The sequence below is a fragment of the Delphinapterus leucas genome, chromosome 3, assembly GCF_059928025.1.
Source record: "Delphinapterus leucas isolate spDelLeu-1000000601 "Yukka" chromosome 3, BTC_Dleu_Yukka2, whole genome shotgun sequence".
NCBI lineage: Eukaryota > Metazoa > Chordata > Mammalia > Artiodactyla > Monodontidae > Delphinapterus > Delphinapterus leucas.
The window spans coordinates 106,311,558-106,332,017 of record NC_143131.1 but is presented as its reverse complement, the minus strand read 5'-3'; the positions used below and the strand labels follow the sequence as shown (position 1 = coordinate 106,332,017).

The 20,460-nt window shown below is 44.0% G+C and overlaps 1 protein-coding gene across 4 annotated transcripts in view; it reads left to right on the top strand.

Moving 5' to 3' along the window:
* MARCHF3 (membrane associated ring-CH-type finger 3) overlaps positions 1 to 20,460 on the top strand; it is a 150,882-nt gene that overhangs the window by 113,660 nt on the left and 16,762 nt on the right. For all 4 annotated transcript variants that reach the window (XR_016392758.1, XM_089909256.1, XM_089909257.1 and 1 more), the window contains one exon: positions 366 to 570. Coding sequence is in view for 3 of the 4 variants with exons in the window: in XM_089909256.1 (XP_089765382.1) it covers positions 366 to 570 (205 nt within the window). In the remaining variant the exon portion in view is untranslated. The remainder of the gene's footprint in view (positions 1 to 365; positions 571 to 20,460) is intronic.

The window sequence follows — 20,460 nt, the reverse complement described above, 5'->3', positions numbered from 1 at the left end:
ATTGGTGTCGTTTCAAAACAACTTCTTAATAGCTAGGGATGATTTTTATTTTTTGATTGGTAGTTTGCCTGAACTACTTCGATGTCTAAGGTAAAATTAACACATTGCTCCTTTTCACTCGCTTATGACCCTGGTCCCACCTGCTCTGGTATTGGTCACCCCCTATTTCTTTGTATTGACAGAAGTAGACGCCCAAGGACCCCAGCTCCCACTACTGAGTGCCAGTGTAGATCTCGGGTTGTGAACCAGGTGTCTGTTCTGAGCAGCTGCCTCGGGTGAGGGTCCGAAGGACACAGAGCCAGAGGACCACGGCATGGCAGTGGTTTCCAGCCCGTTACCAGCAGGTGCCCCTTCTTCTCTTGCAGCCCCTTCAATGACCGGCCGATGTGCAGGATCTGCCACGAGGGCAGCAGCCAAGAGGACTTGCTCTCTCCATGTGAATGTACAGGGACCCTGGGGACAATTCATCGGAGCTGCCTGGAGCACTGGCTGTCATCCTCAAACACCAGCTACTGTGAACTCTGCCACTTCAGGTTTGCAGTCGAGCGCAAACCCAGGCCGTTAGTGGAGGTCAGTAATTGTGGCACGTCTTGAAAACTTAACTCTAATGAGCAAATGATGTCTGCTTGTATGCCCAGATCACAAACCCTGTGCAGCTTCACTGAAGCACAGTAATAGCTCTGTGTGTGTGTGTGTGTGTGTGTGTGTGTGTGTGTGAGAGAGAGAGAGAGAGAGAGAGAGAGACAGACAGACAGACAGACAGACAGAGCCAGCACTAAGGAGCCAACAGTAGAAAGGTGACCTCCACAAGGTGGAGACGAGAGAGTGGGAGAAATCAGTGTGAGAAGGGACGTTTGGAGACTTGATCTCCATTTCCCATTCCTGTGACGTGGAGCAAACAGATCAGACACTGTTCTCTTTGCACACCATCTGCTCACCTTGAAGCAACAGATAAATGGGCATTTGGGTTGCCTAGTCTGAGGAGTCTTTGTGAAAAAAAATAGTGGCATTGTATAATGCATATAGACCTAGACTTCTGGGTTTGAATAGTTCTATGACCTTAGGTAAGTGACTTCACCTATTGGAATTACTATGAGGGTTAAATGAGTTAATATTTATTATACACTTATAATACCAGATACATATTCAAGTGTTTGAATAAGAAAAGTATCAGTCTCTCCTAGGAAATTACATGCAAGCTTTTTTCAGCTAATAACCTGAATCTCTTTTCTTAAAGAGATTCTTAGGATTGGAATCTCTTTTCTTAAAAGGGATGCTGTCAACTCAGCCATTAAAATGTCAGGACATTCCTTTTCCTATTTTAGGGGCCATGTGATGCTTCTTTAGACCCAGGGTCTGGTCTTGTATTAACTGGGGGAATTGGAAAAAATTATTAGATTATTTTTGCCTTCTCTCCTACCCCCAGCTTCTAGTCAATCAAAACTTGGATATCGGCAACAAGAAATATTCTAATACATTATGAAGCATAGCTAGTTGAAAGGGACCAACACATTGTGCCTATAATCCAGTCAGGCTGATAACCTCCTCCTTATTTCAGCAGCTGACCCAGTGGAACTTTGACATTAAACTAGAGCTAGAAATCAAGAAGCCCTTCTTGGAGGCTATGTAAAATGGTGTATTAGCGCCCTGGCACTAAGGCTCTATAGGGAGCTCAGCTTAAACATTCTTTTGGTTTTGACCTTGAAAATTTAATCAGGACCTGTAACTGGGGCCTGTTTTAACTATGACTTGCTTGCCAAATGGCACAAAATTTATTTGACTTGCCCCAATAAACACTATGCTTCTCTTTAAGATTCTGGATCAAGTGACCTCTTAATTTAGGCATCTTGCTCCTTGACATCCACTTCCAGAAATTCGTTTTTGTAGAGTGCTGTGAGGGATTTGGCCCAATGCTGCATTCATTGGGATTTGCATTTCAGAACTTCTCTGCAGAGGGGGAAATATAATTAAATAATAAACAAAGGAGGTGCAGACTTCCAAGCCCAGTGGCAAACGTTAAAAAGAAGCCTATTTCTCCTTTCCAGAAACTTTTTGGAACCTTCCCAAGTTGATATTGCAGCTTCGTCCAGGGAAGCCGACTTCCCAAAGTAAGGAAACCCTGCTTTGAATGGGTTGCATCCAGTGGTCTTTTTTTTACCCGTCTATCCCCAGTAAAGAAGACTTTTGCTTGGTAAAAACCCCAGTGTGTGTATGCATAATACAATAGATAACAAAGGAGGGGGTGTAGGTGCGTGCGTGTCAGATAACACATATGTGTGAACCTTTTCAGTCTCAGAGAGGGACACGTACCCCAACACAGAGGTTTCTTCAGAGCTGCTGATGTCAGGCTATAGACAGACTCCAGCATCTTAGGCAACTGTCATTAAACAAGGAAACGAGGCAAATGACCTTGAGAATGTGTGAGGTGCTCTGCAAGATTTAGGGCCTCGCCTACAAAAACTTCACCCAAACGGTCACTGGTGGTGAAATTTTCATTGCACAAATGGAATGTGACATTTTTCAGAGTTAATGGTGATTGAACAAGTTGAAAGTGAAAGGCAGACCTTCTCAAGCCGGGGAGGCTGGCCATTTGATCATCCCATGGCGAAATGAACTTGCTGTTTGACCACAAGCAATAAAAAGAAGTTGTCTTTGGTTTCTCAGCTGGAGGACAAATGAGAACCAGGTGCAGGCAGATTTTTAAACAAATGACATTACTAATTGACTTTTATCCTCTTACCAAAGGGCGGGTTTATTCACAGTGAGCATTGCTTCCCAATATGTTTACCTCTAGGTGAACATGAATCTTTTAAGTAAATCAGCAAAACCTGCCTATTTGGGTTAAGCATTAGGAGTATTGTTACTTTATTTCTCATTTCCACTCTTTTAATTGCTTTCATCATTACTTTATTTACCAGTTGGATCTGCCTTCTCATTAAAGCAAGAAAATTCCATAACATTTCATTTCAAAATCAATGGGATAATAATAACTCCATTGCTAGAGGAAGTGGTTGAAAAAGTCATTTATAAATTTTATTTGTCAGCATCCAGACGTTACATCAGTCGGAATTGTTGTAACACCTCAGACTCCCATTCTTTAGTAAACTCTCAGTCCTTCATTCACCGTAAGCCTTCGTCTTCCTCAGTATTCCTGCTGGGAAGACACTTCCCCTTCCATCTTTTCCTACACTCTCTGCAACCAGCAGTTGGATGTTCATTTTTAACATATCAGGAACCCAGAGCCATCTTCTACACAGGCTGCTACATAAAGTCTTTCCTCCCTTTCCCTGCAAAAGGGTGAGTTTCTACTCAAAATGGCCAAATCAATAGGCTGGTTACTATTAGCATCTCCAAATAGGGCATCACCTCTCCACTTACCACTGACCATCTGGGTGGTGTGGCTGTTTCTCTGAGCTGCAGTGTGGAGGGTGAGCTACAGGCTCTCTGTGATCTCTTTGGCCTCTATAAGGCTCAAATTCTTGGGCAAAAAAATACATTCTACACTTAAAATAAGTACATTGTATGGTAAGTAAATTATACTTCAGTAAGTTGCTTGTGTGTGTCTACTTACTTACCCACCTACATGGCGGAACTAAATCTGTTAGTCTTTTAAGTTCATTGCCAGTTTTATACCCTAAATATTTTCTTGGTGCTAAGTAAGCAAGTATAACAAGAGTTAGTTTCAACCCAAGAGAGCTGCATTGCGATCATCCGGTTTATTCAATTGTGGATGAATTTCCTCCACTGTCCAGCTAAGGTAAATCTCCTAAGATCTGTGCCTACTTGGGCAAAGCTTGAAAGGAAAGCATTCGAACTGTCCATAGCAAAAAGGAAGAGCAGATATAACCCACATACATATCATACCTACACAGCCAGCACTTCTCTCATGAAAGCTACATATTTTTTGTTGATGACGGAAAATGAACCCAGTGGCGATTTGTCAGATGAATTAGCTCCAAAATATTGACCTGGTATTGGCAGAAAATAGACATCCACTAACCATAAAAGGATTCACGGAATGACCAGGCTGGGTAGTTTTATGGTCTCCTCCCTGCTCATTTTCAGTTTTCCTCATTTCTATCTGTAAGTTGAACTCTAATACCATTCTTTTATAAGGGTGAAATACAGCAAACCAATAAAAATATCACAGTTTGTTCCCAAAAATGTGCGCCTTGACTTCAGCCTGTTGCCATGATTGCATATCGGATTGAGCAGTTTGCCAAGGAAGCCCAGGTTGCTATGTGCAAGTAGCATGCTTGCAACATCAGCTTCTAGTGATGGGAATATCTGCCAGTGGGCTTTCCTAAGACGTGTATCAGTAACACCCACCCTTGCCCGGGAAACTCATGAAGTAATAGGTCAGCTCAACAATGTCGTGATTAAAGTGAAACAGCCAGGAAATGGTGGAAACCTGCAGGAAAGGCTTGCTAGGATCTGATCTTCCTCCAATCAGGGAGACACGGTGATGTTTCACAGAAGGAGTGATTAGGTTTCCATATTCCTATTTCCTTTACCCAACCCCAGCTGACTGATAAGAATCGTATGAACAATTTAAAAGCTGTTCTCTGTGAGTCAGAGGTTGAGCTAAATTGAAACAGACTGTTTTCACACATATCAGTTACTCAGAATAATAGGATATAAAGGGAACTGAGGATTAAGGATTTTTTTTTTAACTTTTTATTTATAATTTTTTTTTTAAGTCACTGGAGGAAAATGGTTTTAAAGTGTGCCCTGGATTCACTGTCATCTCTAGCTATACAACAGGGGGCAGAGTTGAACTGCTGTGAAGAAATGCCTTTGTACCTTGGTGCTTCACTATTTAATAGATTTGAGACTTCACTGAAACCCTCCTACTGTGTTTCTATCACACTTAGGTGAGGACATTGCTCACTTCGTTGTAGTGGGTTTGGTTTGGTTTTGATTTCCTTTTAATATTTATTTATTTTATTTTATTTTTGGCTGCGTCAGGCCTTAGTCGCGGCACACGGGATCTTCATTGAGGCGTGTGGGATCTTTCCTTGCGGCACACGGGCTTCTCTCTAGTTGTAGCACACGGTTTTCTCTCTAGTTGTGACATGTGGGTTTTCTCTTTCGTTGTGGCGCACGGGCTCCAGAGCGCATGGGCTCTGTAGTTCGCAGCACTCAGGCTCTCTAGTTGAGGCGTGTGGGCTTAGATGCCCCACGGCATGTGGGATCTTAGTTCCCCGACTAGGAATTGAACCCATGTCCCCAGCCTTGGAAGGCAGATTCTATACCACTGGACCACAAGGGAAGTCCCTGGTTTTGATTTTTAATGTATTATTGGAAGTAAAAACGTGAGCTTTGTGTTTCAGAGTATTCATTTTCATCAGCAAACCCTTGTAGCATTGGGATAATTAGGGAATGACACCAGAGGGGGTGTAAACTGATTGAGAAAGCTTCCCAGGCATGAGGACCACCTACTTCCTCGAAGGAAGGCAGGCAAGCTCCCCTCTTCATTCCAACCCGCGAGCGAAGGGCAGGCCAGTGAGAAAGGTGGCTGGACCATATTCACAGCATGTGATAGGCAATCACGAAGCCTCTGTTCGTTGAATAAACGGATGAATGGAGAACCTTCCCTCCCCCAGTTGCAAACCCTGTATCGTATTTGGGGCCTGTGGTTGTAAATCAAAGAAAATGACCCTTTGCCCTTACAGTTCAGGACAGACACAGTCGGACAAGGGCTTATATGACACAAACTAGCACCACTGCTTTGAGCCACACAACAAATGTGATGATTCTCACAAATCCTGGCTCCCGTTCGGTCATCAGTCCTCCATGAGGTTTTCAAGAATGGCAGGTGGCAGGAGCCCTGTACCACTGGTAGCCAGTGGGGAGAAAATGTATGCTTCAGGGCTTAGCAGCGAGACACTTGCCCGAGTCAGAGGAAGGTTTTGGGGGATGGGGAGGACCAAGCCGTTTGGAAAGATTCAGGCCCAGCTGGCGTTTGTCAAGCCTTTCTGAATCCAAACTCTGGGCAAGCAAAGGCTTCACCATAGTATTGGGGAAAAACGATCGTCTTACCCATTTGGTAGATGAAGACACAGGTTTCCGGTGGTTATGTGAGGTCAAGATCCCAGTGAGGAGGAAGGAAGGTCTCAGGAGCTGCACTCAGGCCTCGCTCTCTCCTGTATTCTGGAGGGACGAATAGAAGACAAGCACCGCAGCAGCATTTGCGCAGTGGGATGGGGGAGGGATTTACCTGAACCCACCAGGAGTTCCCACTTCCCACCTTCCTGTGCACTGAGCACAGGTCCTCAGCTCTCCTGGGGCTGATCAGGCCCCTCCTCTATGGCTCAATCTCCCAGAGGCAGCACTTCCACCCGCTCCAGGCCAGGCTAAGGCCTCCCAAAGCAGAGTCAGGACTCGTAGCATGAAGGACAAAGGAAAGATAATGTACCAGAAAGGGGAGCGTGTGGAGGGACTTTGTGTCTGTTTTCCGGACAACACGGCAAAGACCCACTGAGTGACATCTGTGCCGGTGACTTTTCCTAGCAGGGCTTAACATCCTGGCCGTGGCTACTGTTCTAGAACCATGAGACAGCCAGCTGGCTGCCCACCACCTCAGTGAGAACCTGAACAAGTCATTTCTCCTCTTAATGCATCAGCTTCCTCACCAGTGAAACAGAGCAGAACTAGCCAACTGGCGACCTCATTCACGCACACAGGTGTGCTTTATTGAATTAACACTTTTTAGTGTGAATGCCTTCAGGTGAGACATGCATGCACTTTCCAGTTCCCCCAGGCCTTGCCTTTTGCTTACACCCACCCAGCCCTCTTCACCCTCTTGCATTATGTGCCCACTATTTACATTTGAGATTCCAGAATTGGGTGATGTCTTTCAAAGAGTTTAAAAGAGTTCGCTAATGCTATGTGATTTCTTTCTACCAACATCTTTCTTCCAGGGTAACACAGACTGAACTTAATGATCTCCCTTCTATTGTCCGCACATTATTAGTGGCTGGTTCAACATCACACAATAAATAAACCACTAAGAGGCGGGGTAATAGCACCAACAGTGGTGAGAAGTACGTTGCACCGCAGCATCCCTTAGTGTTGGCCAAGCACTTCCCTGACCTCTGATAAAGTTGCTGAGCAAGCCACCAGCCTCCCCATCCTTTGTCCAGCAGCTGAGATGACCTGCCTGATGACCGAAGTCCAGCGATGCTTGATCCTGCAGTTGTTCAGTCTTGGATTTTTCCTCTTGGTTCTGGTGATTAATTTGGCAGTTGCTTCGTTACTTAAGGCTTAGTTACAAAGAAGCTGTTTTAAGGTACCTATTAAATTCGCAGCTTGCTTCATTAAAAATCACTTCATTAAAAAAGTATGCCAACTGAAGTGTTCACACGGCCATGCCAGATGAAAGGGAGCTAACTGACTGGTGCCTGGGTTTTCAGCCCATCCACTGCTGGGAAAGGACTAATTTGGGGGGGAAATCCTGTTCCATGCACTAAAAGAATTACATGACCAATTCTAGTATTTTAAATTGTATTGATACTTACAGTAAGCTTGGGTTGAAATACAAATTAGAATTCACGTTTTCAAGAGGACTTTTCTTGGTCCTAGTAGCTGCCCTCAACCCCTCCCCACCTGAGGGTTTCCTGCAGCAAGGCGCAAAGATGCGAAACACCAAGAATTGTTTCACACAACTTTTTAATTTTAATTATTCTGTGCTTTAACACATACAGAGGAGGGCAAAGAACAATATATAAACAGGTTTGTATCTACCACCTAGAATTAACGAATGTCACCATTTTGTGAGTGACATACCTTTCAAAGAACAGCTTCTTGAGGGGGCAGGGAGAAAATGTCTGGAGTCGTCACTAATTCATCCTCAGGTAGTCTCAAAGACAGGAGAAAATTCAGCCAGGTTTCCCTGAAGCACATCTGGGCCAAGAACAAGAAGTAAACAGAATGAAAGAGATAATCCTGAAAGATTCCAGCCCCTTTGAGCTACCTCCAAATGTAAGAACAAATAGTACAGGTAGTGCTGGCCACCAAGGGGTCCATTTCTTGGAAAGGTAGACAATTCGAAGTTACTATATGGGAGTTCGGGGGGCAGCAGGTGGAGGGGAAAGTGTCCCTGGGCAGCTAGCGGGAGAGCTTTGTAAAGGCGGGTGTGATCCAGGAGCAGTGAAATGTCACTGAATGAATACATCCAGTAATCATCTCTCTCCTAACTCCTGCCGAAATAACAAGGCACAATTAGCTCACAGGAGCTGCCCTGTGCAGGTAGAAGGCACCAGGTTGAACTGAAGTGAGACATAAATTGCATAAGCCCTGGTGCAGACTTGAGGTGCAGAGTTACCAAATATGCATGAAACTCCCCACTGAGGGCTTCTGCCTGCCCTGCTCTTGCCTTTTCAGTTGTAAGTGCCAACACCTGACACTGTTAAATCCAGAGAAAGAATACACATTTTTAAACACATAGTGGTGTGAAATATTGTGAGCAGTACATGGTTATGGTTAAATGCTGCCTAATGGGCAATTATATTCGAATGAGCCAAGTGGAGAAGTATCCTCAGTTAAGCAGTGGGAGCTCAGTGGCCATTTATTCACTGAATAACAACACCCTGCTTTGCCCATTGACGCTAAGATCTTCGTTTTCTAGCACAGGCACAGATCTTGACATGACACTCCAATCCTGGGGCATTCATTCATTTCGCTGTGACTCCATCTATTTTTATCCTTAAGATGTTCACACTCCAGAGTTTTCTCTTCTTAAATTATTTAACCATTTCCTAGGCAGAGGGGAAATATTATATGCTATACACTTTATATAGTCATCTTATTTCAATGTCTCGGGTATCCCTAGAATGGATATTATCCCGTTTGGTAGATAAGGAAGCTGAGATTCTGAAATCTCACCCTTCAGAGATCTTAAAGACTTTCAGCCACAGGGCTAGTAAGCAGAGAAGGCAGAAGAAGAATGCAGGTTCCTCTGGCTCCAGAGCCCATGCACTTGCCACCATACCTGGCTTCTTCCTTCCTGGCTCAAGACTACTTTCTTTCACTTGCTTATTGACACACACAGGTGCAAGCACACACAGAAGCGAGGACAACCAGCCTTTCTAAGGGACTAAATGTCCCTTAAAAAGGGGAGAATGCAAAAAGTGATGATTAAAGCCCCGATTTCCTCTTGACGTTGGCTTCGTCTGTGAAATCCAGAGCTGTTAGCGGGGAGGGCAGGATGAACAGGCAGAGCAGAGAGAATTTTTAGGGCAATGTACACCACTGCAATGGTGGCTACCTGTCGTTATACATGTGTCCAAACCCACAGAATGTACACCGGGAGTGAACCCTAATATAAACTGTGGACTTGGAGTGATGATGACCTGTCAATCTAGGTCCATCGACTGTAGCAAATGTACCAGTCTTGGGGGGAGGATGTTGATGATGGGGGAGGTTGTACATGTGGGGAGGCACTGGGTGTATTGGGCCTCTCTGTACTTTCCACTCAATTTTGCTGTGAATCTAAAACTACTTCTAAGAAGTGAAGTGCATTAAAACAACACAACCACAACGAGCTGTGCCAGACTCCTGTGTGCTGGGACAGTGGAATGGCAGTTCTTCTCTGTGCTCCTGATACCCTGGTCTCGGGGAAACAAAGCTCTTAGGTACACCACCCTATTAGAAGCCAGAAAACTCATTCTTCATTTCCAAGGGACTTTACACACCCTGACTTTTTCCCTTTCCATCTAGTTACTCTTTCTCTGCACTTGCGTCTTCATTTCCGTGAGCCATTATGTCACCCATTTCTTCTGAGATCTCTCCTAAGGGAGAGATGTTATTAGAAAGCCTGGTGAACTCAAAATGTTTGAGCCTTTTCCCTCCTTTCAGGAACAGGTTGTGAAGGTTAATCGCTCATAATATGGTTGTACACACACGCGAGGTAAATTTCTTTAAAGACTGTCATCTACATAACTCGGATAGGTGACACTGGTCTTGCAGCTCATGAAGGAGAACCCTGGTTTTTCTCTTGAATTATGTATGTAATTGCCTCGGTTCTTCGCTTCCCTTTCTTGACAGGCGCCGCAGATTTGGGGAAAGATAAGAAAGACTCTGTCAGGTCTTGTCACTTTGCTTTCCTCCTCCATATTGTTCACTAAACTTACATTCCTGTGCGGTGCCTCACGGCTGCCTGACTTCATTCGTGAAGAGACAGGGACCCCGTGAGATTGTCTGGGATAAAACTGTTTCTTTGCCATCCGTTATTACAGAGCTAGAGGGATAGGTTTATGCTGTGATGGATACATGAGAGCAAAGTTATGTTTGTGTGTGTCTAACATGAAAGAGAAAGTCTTTTGAAGCTTTTAGTTTAGAATACTGAAAAGCAGGCTTAATTCTTCGGTGTGCCACCTATTAAAATGTGTAAAACATCTGTTTGTGAAGACTGAGGTCAGATTAAAAGAAGAAAATGAAATATTTTCTACTCATTATTTTACCATCACTTCACCTCCAGCGACCCTATTAGAGACAGAAAGTTGGCATAAATGGTGAAGTTCAAAATCTTTTAGGGCTCTGAGGGAAAATGGCTAGTGTAGTACACGTGAAATGCTGCTGGCAGGTAGGAATAGCAGGAAAGTTGTAAAATAGAGTTTATAGGCATTAAGGACATATCTGTGTAGAGTCAATAAAAGCAGAAATCAGCAGATGAAGAGAAAACATTCACCATCCTAGAAAATTATGCAGCCCCTCCTAACACTTTGCTTGCTTCCAAAGGCTAGATCTTTGCATTAAAGCTGGCCGATGATGGGAGACAAGGCCTGAGAGATGAAAGTAAGAAAAGGGCTCTAATATTTTGCTAAACACTGGCTCATCTGCTTAAAAGCTATGAGTTTAATGTTGAAACCCAGAAGTCATTCGTTCATCAAAATATACACATTTTCGGCTGCTGGTAAGATGTACCTGACACATGCATATGTCTGAAGCATGACCCTGTTGGATGAAGCTATGGCAAGGCGGAAAGAAATATCTACAAAACAGGGTTCATGCGGGGGGGGGGGGGTCTGTAGGGAAATCTACAAGACACTTCAAGTCACTTTTACCAAGGCTGTTTTTCGGTCTCAGATTTTTTAAAACACGTTTATTCAGATACAATTCATTTACCACATAATTCACGGATTTGAAGCATACAATTCAGTGACATTCAGTGTATTCACAGAGTTCAGTAACCATCACCACAGTCAATCTTTTTAATAAAAAAATTTTTTTTAATTTGCCTACAGAAATTTCACTCCTAGGTATATACTTACAGAAATGCATACCTGTGTTCACCATGAAACATGTACAGCAATGTTCAGAGCAACACTACCTATACTTGCCAAAAACTGTATAAAATCCATGTGTCCATCTCTAGCAGACAGGGCTGGAACCAGAGTGAGGTAAGTGAAGCCCTCACCTCAGGAGCAAAATTTAAATGGTGCCCAAAAATCTAATACTCAAGATAAATAATATTTTAATGTGATGGATTTTTTCAATCAAAAGTAATGCAAAAACTCCATGATGAACAAAATATCAAATTTTTAAATAAAAGCAGGATCAGTATTACTGACTTTTCCTCAGGCTTCAGGATGGCTTGGCACAGAAATGACAGTAGAATGGACAAATAAATTATGCTATACGCAATGAGAATAAATGAACTACAACTACAACAATAGCATAGATGAATCTCACAGATATAATGTTAAGCAAAACAAGCCAGACACTAAAGTGTATGTACTGGTGACTCAAAAATAGGCAAAGTTCTTGTTCAAAAGTAGGTGAAACTAATCTAGGATATTAAAAATCAGGATAGTGATTTCCCTTGGAAAGGGGCATGGGAGGGGAAGGAGGGTTCTGTAACTCTAGGAATATTCTATTTCTTGATCTGTATGTTCCATGGGTTTTAAACTTTGGGAGAATCCATCAACCAGCTTATTTATGACTTGTGTACTTTTTATATGTGCTAAAAAAAATTTAGGAGTTGTCTTACTCTAGACCTAGAGATTATCATACTAAGTAAAGTAAGTCAAAGACAAATATCATATATCACTTATATGTGAAGTCTTAAAAAATGATACAAATGAACTTATTTACAAAACGAAGCAGACTCACAGACATAGAAAAGAAACTTAAGGTTACCAAAAGGTAAACAGGGGGAGAGATAAATTAGGAGTTTGAGATTAATTTATACACACTACTATATTTGGAATTAACAGATACATACTATTACAGATAAAATAGATAAACAACGAGGACCGCCTGCGTAGCACAGGGAACTGTATTCAATATCTTGTAATAACTGATAATGGAAAAGAATCTGAAAAAGAATATAGATATACATATATGTGTATATATATCTCTCTCTATACACACTCATATATATGTATAGCTGAATCACTTTGCTGTACACCTGAAACATTGTAAATCACCTACAGTCCAATTTTTTTTTTTATTTTTATGGCTGCATTGGGTCTTCGCCAATGCGCGGGCCCTCTCTAGTTGCGGCGAGCGGGAGCCACTCCTCGCCGCGGTGCGCGGGCCTCTCACCGCGGTGGCCTTTCCCGCTGCGGAGAACGGGCTCCAGGCACGCGGCCCCAGCAGCCCTGGCCCGCGGGCTCCAGAGCGCAGGCCCAGCTGCTGCGGCGCACAGGCCTAGCTGCTCCACGGCACGTGGGACCCTCCCGGACCAGGGTTCGAACCCGCGGCCCCTTCCTTGGCGGGAGGCTTCTTAACCACTGTGCCACCAGGGAAGTGTCTATAATTCAATTGTTTAAATGTGTGGGAAAACGAAAAGTATTACAAAAATAAAGAATAAAATTGAAAAAAGAATTCCCCTACTTAGAAGTGACAATGTATACAAGCAACTTCAAGATGAGATGAGCCCCTGGAGGAGGAGACCACAGTCAATTTTAGAACATTTTCATCACCCTAAAAAGAAACCTCACACACTTCGGCCTTCACTCTCCAGTCCTCACATCCCCGCCCCCGCCCCCTCCCCCCAGCCCAATGCAACCAAGAATCTATTCTATATCTCTATGATTTGCCTATTCTGGACATTTCCTATAAATGGAACCCTGCAGCGTGTGGTCCTTTGTGACTCGTTTCCTTCACGTAGCATAAGGTTTGCAAGGTTCAGTGTCAGATTTTATAGAAAGCGTATCTTAGCCTTCCTTGCTATCATTTTTATTTGACTCCTTCTCAACATCCTATTTACCTTAATATACTACCATTTACTGAGTCCTTACCCTGTGCCACTCTTCTAGGTACTTTCGTGTTCTATTATTTGTATGTACAACCTTCTCCATTTTAGAAAGGAGAAAACTAGCACAGAGGTGTGGATGGTTTACTTCCCTTTTAAAGTTTTGTCTTTTCCCTATCACAATTTATGTGATGAAACCCTGTTCGTTTTTTTTTACTCTTTTATTGTGTGGAAATCATCTGTGCATTGATTTTTTTATGTGGTCTGAAGTTTAGCCATCTTTGTCCAGTAAAAGTCCTTTTTTTCTTTAAGCCCTTTAATTTAATTTGGCTGCTTTCATGATTCTGCTGCCCTACAACTGCACAATTAATTTTTTAAATATTATAGTTTGTGCCCTAGGTTGATGTTTTTCTTAAACCAGGGTCTAAGGAGAGATTATGGATTCTCAGAAGGCAGTCAAATCCTACTGCCCATACTCCCATATTCATCAAAGCTCAGAGAGTTGGATTAGACCAAAGAGTGTCTTAAGACAGTTTAGGAAGATACCCTGGAACAGTGCTTCTTCTCTGCAAATATGTTTGAGAATCAGATCAAAGCTTGAATTCTCTCCCCTGAAATGCACAGACACCCAGTGTTCAAATAAAGTCACAAAGGTTTTCTGAAGCCCTATGCCCAGGGTCAAAGACCCCTGACCTAGAAGGATAGTTATATAAGCTGCAAGGGAATATGTAGATTTTCCAAAAGTGTCTCTTGCACCCTTAAAATGTTTTAAGCGTGAAAAGTAAGGGAAACTTATCAACCCTTCACTGTAAATTCCTTCTTCTGTGAGGAGGCCACATTATAACTCTGGGGTGCCACAACAGCGGATATGATTTGCTAGTCTTGATGGGAGGGCTGCTGGTTCAGTTCTGCACATATACGGGACTGGGCTAGTTATTAACTTGGGTTCTTCCATGGTTGGCTTGGTTCTGCCATGAGGGCACATGTCTCAGGATCGCTCATGCTAAAAATGCATGTGTGTCTCCCGATTGGAGTCGAGCTTTCCCACAGGCAGCAGCAGCTGTGTTCATCCAGCCAGTCTCCGGCCTGCCCGTCTGTAAATGCCAGTCCCTGACGTCATGACCCCTGTCATGGAGCCATTGCCTCTACCCATTAAGAATGTCTTCCCTGAAGGCAGCTCTGGGAGATTTGTAGCAAAAGGGTCTACAAACATTGAACATAATCAAAAGAAGTAATGCCAGCAAAATGGAAACCATCACCCTCCCCTCACGTGACACCGCAGCGTATTTCTACCTGGTGGTCTGATATTCCGGGCCCCATACCTAATGGAGGGTATCTGAAGAGTCCAGGGGAGTGGCTGGGGGAGCCTGGACAGAGAGGGGGAGACTCTTTCACCTGGATGTGAGGAGGCTAAGGAAGGGCATGTCTGAAATCTTACAAATCATGAACAACTTAGATAACGTGGGCATGACGTTCATAGCACGATCCAAATTACATGAATGCTGGTGGGCTCCCCTTGAAATCTGAGGGCAGGAGTGTCGAACAAAAATAAAGAGGTTCCGGCAAATACTGCAACTCATGAACTTAAGACATTGCCTTCGGTGGAGCCTTGAGAGATTCCAGATCCATTCGTTGCTAAGATGTGTCTAATGTCAGCAAGGTCAGACAGGCCCTAAATATTTGGGGAACTTTTTGGCAGCAAAACATTGGACTGTAAGCACTGTGAATGTAAAAGTTCCTCTGTTCTCACAGTTGTCCATCTAGCAGAAAGTTCCTCTTTTCACAGTATTCCCATCCTTGCTGACTTTGGGAATATATGGCCCTGGTGAGAATGTCTCTTCTATCCTGTATTTTACACATGCATCATATTTCAGTGAAATCCCTCCACCACACTCTGCTTGGATAGCTTTCATACTCACATTCTCACTACATCTGAGGGACACAGATTTTTTAATGTGGTCCCATTTTGAGGACCTGGTTGTGAATTTGATTTCTCCCTCTCTATTCCTTTAAATATCCCCAATTCTTAAAATAGGGATGTGTTATCCTTATTCATGTTATTCATCATATTCTCATCTTCTGTACAGTGTTCCAACTGGGGTTTTTACTTGGTACCCTGTCCTGGCATCTTTTGTCCCATGATCCTGTCTTTCTGCTGGAAGTAATTATTCGAAGCTCCAGAAACCTGGGCTCCAACCGCAGACCAGCAGAAAGGGTGTTAGATGCCAGCAGCTTTACCAGCTGGAGCGCCAGGGGCCCCATAAGAGCCAAAAGGAAGCAGAGCTCCAGGAACTGGGAGCTGCTGTATGTGTCCTGTTTATAGTAGACTACACGGTATGATTCCATTGGCTCCCAGAGTAATCATTTTTATTGTTGGCACTATGCGTTCTATTGATTAATTTCTTCTGCAAATTTCTGTTTTCTTTCTCTTCATCCTCTCTTGGTTGTTTATCTCATCTTCTTATGTTTCCGGCTTTACATGGATCACATATGCCACATAATTCTGCAGTACCTTCTCATACTTTGTTTTTGTTTTTTTTAAGATTTTTTTTGATGTGGACCATTTTTTAAGTCTTTATTGAATTTGTTACAATACTGCTTCTGTTTTATGTTTTGGTTTTTTTGGCCACGAGGCATGTGGGATCTTAGCTCCCCGACCAGAGATGGAACCCCGCACCCCCTGCATTGGAAAGCGAAGTCTTAACCACTGGACCGCCAGGGAAGTCCCGCTTCTCATGTTTTGGATAAGCAATCTCCATTTGGCTGTGATCACACAGTGATGATCTAAGCTAATTAGAGCCAAATGATTCGCATTTTACTTATATCTGAAATTGCAAGTGAATATATACAATTATTTTGCCATCTAATCCTGCTATCTTATGCTGCTAATCTTATCCTTCGAAAATTTCAAACCATCGGTGTGAGTGTGTGTAGCATTTGTTTAAATAATGCTGAAGCCAAATTATAATGTTCCAGACACAAATATAATACTTATGGAGCATTATAGTCCATTAACTGGCTTACCGGCCTGAGGACTCCAGGGAGCGTCACAGATGTCTAGGGTGTCCCTGAATATGATGTACACTTCAGTCAAATCACAGCTGTGAAGGCCCAGAGCAACTGCTAAGCATGTGTCTGTGACAGAAATTACTTTACTGGATTTGATCAGAAGAGTCGGGGAAGTGATTTTATTTATATATGTATACATTTCAGTTAAACCCATCTGATTTCTACTCAAAGCGATCCCCAGGTTAAGAAGGATTTGTGTATTTCTTCGGCTAGTATTTATCAAGCACAAACTAAATATTTTAGGAAATGGGGATATAACTGTGAATAGGCCAGAAGAACGCTGTGTACTAATAGAGTTTACCTGCTAGGAAGAAAGACAGAATAAGCAAGTAAATAAATAAAAAGATTATCTGTGATGGTGATACAAGTTATAAAGGAAGAAACAAGCTCTTGTGGTAAAGGATGACCAGAGAGAGAGAAGGTAGGGTTTTGTGAAGGCCTCTCTGAAGAGGTGACCTGTGAACCCAACACCCATGAGAAGGAACCAGATGTGGGAAGAGTATCAGGCAGAAGCAACAGCCACTGCAAAGGCTCTGAGCCAGGCCAGTTCGGTATTTCTGAAACAGGAAAAAACACTGCAAAGGAGCACTGTTTGAGGGGTCAAAGGAGCTAGATTGGAAGGTGCTTCAACTTTTCTGTCGTGGACTCCTTGGCCGTCTGTTGAAGCCTACGGATGGATCTCTTCTCATAACCATGTTTTTCATTACATAAGACAAAAATACATAGGAATGCAAAGAAGACAAATTACATTATAATACAGCTATCAAAATATTTAAAAGACAAAGCTGCGACATAAAATATAAGTGCTGCTTTAACACATTTTGTAGAAGATCTAATAACTAACTATGAAGTACAATTTGTCTGAAACAGTTGTAATGTGATATGAAATGTCTGTGGTTTCTCTAGGTGACAAAGTCACAGGTACTGCTCATACCACTAAGATTTTCTGCATTACTCAATGAAATACTAAATTTCAATTAGAGGATGTGAAAATAAAGGTGTGATTCCCCCCATTGTAAAATCACAGATCCCGTGAATCCTCTCCTTGGACCCCCTGGGGTCTGTGGAGCCCTGGGTACAAACAGCAGGGCTACATCACGCAGGTTTCTTGGGCCACGGCAAGGCGTTAGACTAAGCGCTATGGGGAGCCGCTGGGGAAATCTAAGCGAGAGAAGTGGTGTGATATTGCTGCTTTATATATAGAACCTGGATTCTAGGATAACAGTAGAAGAGTGAGGCGACTATTACATGGTTCAGGTGAAAGACGAGGGTGGCTTGGAAAAGAGTAGTGGCCCTAGTGAGTGAGATGTGAACGTGTTCAAGATGTGTTCCAGAACTGCCAGGACCTGCTGATGGATTGGGTAGAGGGGGCGGGGAATGAGGAAAGGCAGGTAAGGATGGCACGGAGGTTGCTCACAAGAGCCTTTGGGTGTTGGTGTTGCCATGTACTGGTGTGGAACCACCCGGGAGCGGAATTGGATTGTAGGAGAGTTAGGGCGGTGGCTGTGAATCCAGTGTGGCATTGTGGACCTGGTGAAGTGTGAGATGTTTATTACACAAATGGAGAGGGATCTAGTATGCAGCAGGATCCACAAGCCTGGGGCTCAGAAGAGAGTAGGGCCGAAAGATGACATATCCACTCTACAGTTGAACCTGACGTTTTGAACAAAAGTGGGAAGTTAAGACAACTTGAGAGGGGCTTTCACTACTCCCCTCAAAGCTGCACCTTCCCACTCCTTTGAGGGAGAGCCCCCATTTTTCACTCCCCAAGAGAGGTGACGGAACTTGATAAAGGTCACACAGCATAAGGGGGAACCAGGAGGGGGCACCTGGAAGCAGTATCCTGTCTCCTGCTTCCAAGCACGTGTTTTATCTCTGCTCAGTGCTACTTCTCCAACCTTATCCATTGTGAGAGCAAACAAAAATTAGGATCAAGGTTTTATGTAGCACAAAAGCTAGCTGAAGGGAAGATGTGAAAGAACAGTAGGCTGCAGATTTCAAATACTGGCTCCTCCACCATATAACATTGAACAAGTCACTTAACCTCACTGAAGCTTAATACCCTAATTCAAAATGGGAATAACACCACCACCTGGTGTTGTTAAATTCAGTAAAAATACCTGGCACATAAAAGGCACTCAGTACATATTTTTGGTTGAACTTGAGTTGTATAAATTTTTAAAATTTATTTATTTTTGGCTGCGTTGGGTCTTCGTTGCTGCGTGAGGGCTTTCTGTAGTTGCGGCGAGCAGTAGCTACTCTTTTTTTTTTTTTTTTTGAGGTACGTGGGCCTCTCACTGTTGTGGCCTCTCCCGTTGCGGAGCACAGGCTCCAGACGCGCAGGCTCAGCGGCCATGGCTCACGGGCCCAGCCGCTCCATGGCATGTGGGATCTTCCCGGACCGGGGCACGAACCCGTGTCCCCTGCATCAGCAGGCGGACTCTCAACCACTGCGCCACCAGGGAAGCCCAGGGGCTACTCTTCGTTGTGGTGCACAGGCTTTTCATTGCGGTGGCCTCTCTTGTTGCGGAGCACGGGCCCTAGGGCGCGTGGGCTTCGGTAGTTGTGGCATGCAGGCTCAGTAGTTGTGGCTTGCGGGCTCTATAGCGCAGGCTCAGTAGTTGTGGCGCACGGGCTTAGTTGCTCCGCAGCATGTGGGATCTTCCTGGACCAGGGTTCGAACCCACGTCCCCTGCGTTGGCAGGCAGATTCTTAACCACTGCACCACCAGGGAAGTCCCAAGTTGTATAATTTTTAAGTGGACACTTGGTATTGTCTTTTTCTCATATATTTCAAGGTAGTTTTTTTCTAGAAAAAAGAAGATAGTAATTGTGATGAAAACAGTACAAAGGACCTTGAATAATTTACTGAATTTCTCATGCTATTTCATGACCTATGGAAAAATAGATGATATTCCACGGTTATTTACATATTAGAAAAAAAAGCTTGAACAGAAACTACAGGGTTTTCACCTTGTAGCAACAAAACACTATGTAGGGGCTTCCCCAGTGGCGCAGTGGTTGAGAGTCTGCCTGCTGATGCAGGGGACGCGGGTTCGTGCCCCGGTCCGGGAAGATCCCACATGCCGCGGAGCGGCTGGGCCCGTGAGCCATGGCCGCTGAGCCTGCGCGTCCGGACCCTGTGCTCCGCAACGGGAGAGGCCACGGCAGCGAGAGGCCCGCGTACCACAAAAAAAAAAATAAAATATGGGCAGAGCCCATTCCCCATGTGAGAACAGCCACGTGTAAATTTGAAAATGAAGGGCGAGAGGTAGTAGGAGAGACACAGAGGAAGGCAGAGGTGAGGTCAGGTTTTCTTGTAGTCCCAGGTAAACAGTTTGAACTATATTCTAACCACTGGAGAATTTTAAGCAAAGGAGCAACATGATCTGATTTATATATTTACAAGGTCACTGTGACTGCTGTTTTGGAACTGGCCTAGGAGGTGACCAGAGTGGAAGCAGGGAGACTGTTGCCTCCCAAGTAGGAGGTGCTGGTAGCCCCGGGATGGCAGCAGTGGACATGGAGAGAGGGGCACAGACTCCAGATGTATGTCGAAAGAGTGCCGACCAGACTTACAGAAGGGCTGGATGTGCAGGGTAAGACACAGAAAGGAAACAGGATGACAAAGTGACTGGGTGGTTGGTGGTGTCATTTACCGATTCGGGTTGCAGAAAAGAAAGGTCATGAGGTCCGTGCTAAATCAAGAGTTTGGTTGTGGACAGATTAAGTTTGAGTTGTCTATTAGTCATGTAAGAGGAGCTGTTGAGTGGACTGCTGATATGCACATCTGGAGCTTTGGAAAGAGGCCGAGGCTGGAGATTGGCATTTAGGGTCATGAGCAAATCATCTGTGAAGTTTTCATTTGAAGTGCGTTGTTTCCAGTCGGGGTTGATGGATGTCTGGAGCGAGCATCTCCTTAGCTCCCCTGGAATCAGGATCACCTGAGCAGCTTCAGCTGTCCTGGAAATTCACTGACAGACTGCGGAGTTGGGGGATTTAAAACACTGGCAGGAGTTTGTTTGGTTTTGTTCTCTGCTGTTTCAAGTTAACTGAACTGCATGATTTTCAGGTTTCATCTTCAGTTTTTGTTTTTTTGGTTTTTTTGTGGTACGCAGGCCTCTCACTGCTGTGGCCTCTCCCGTTAAGAGCACAGGCTCCAGATGCGCAGGCTCAGCGGCCATGGCTCAC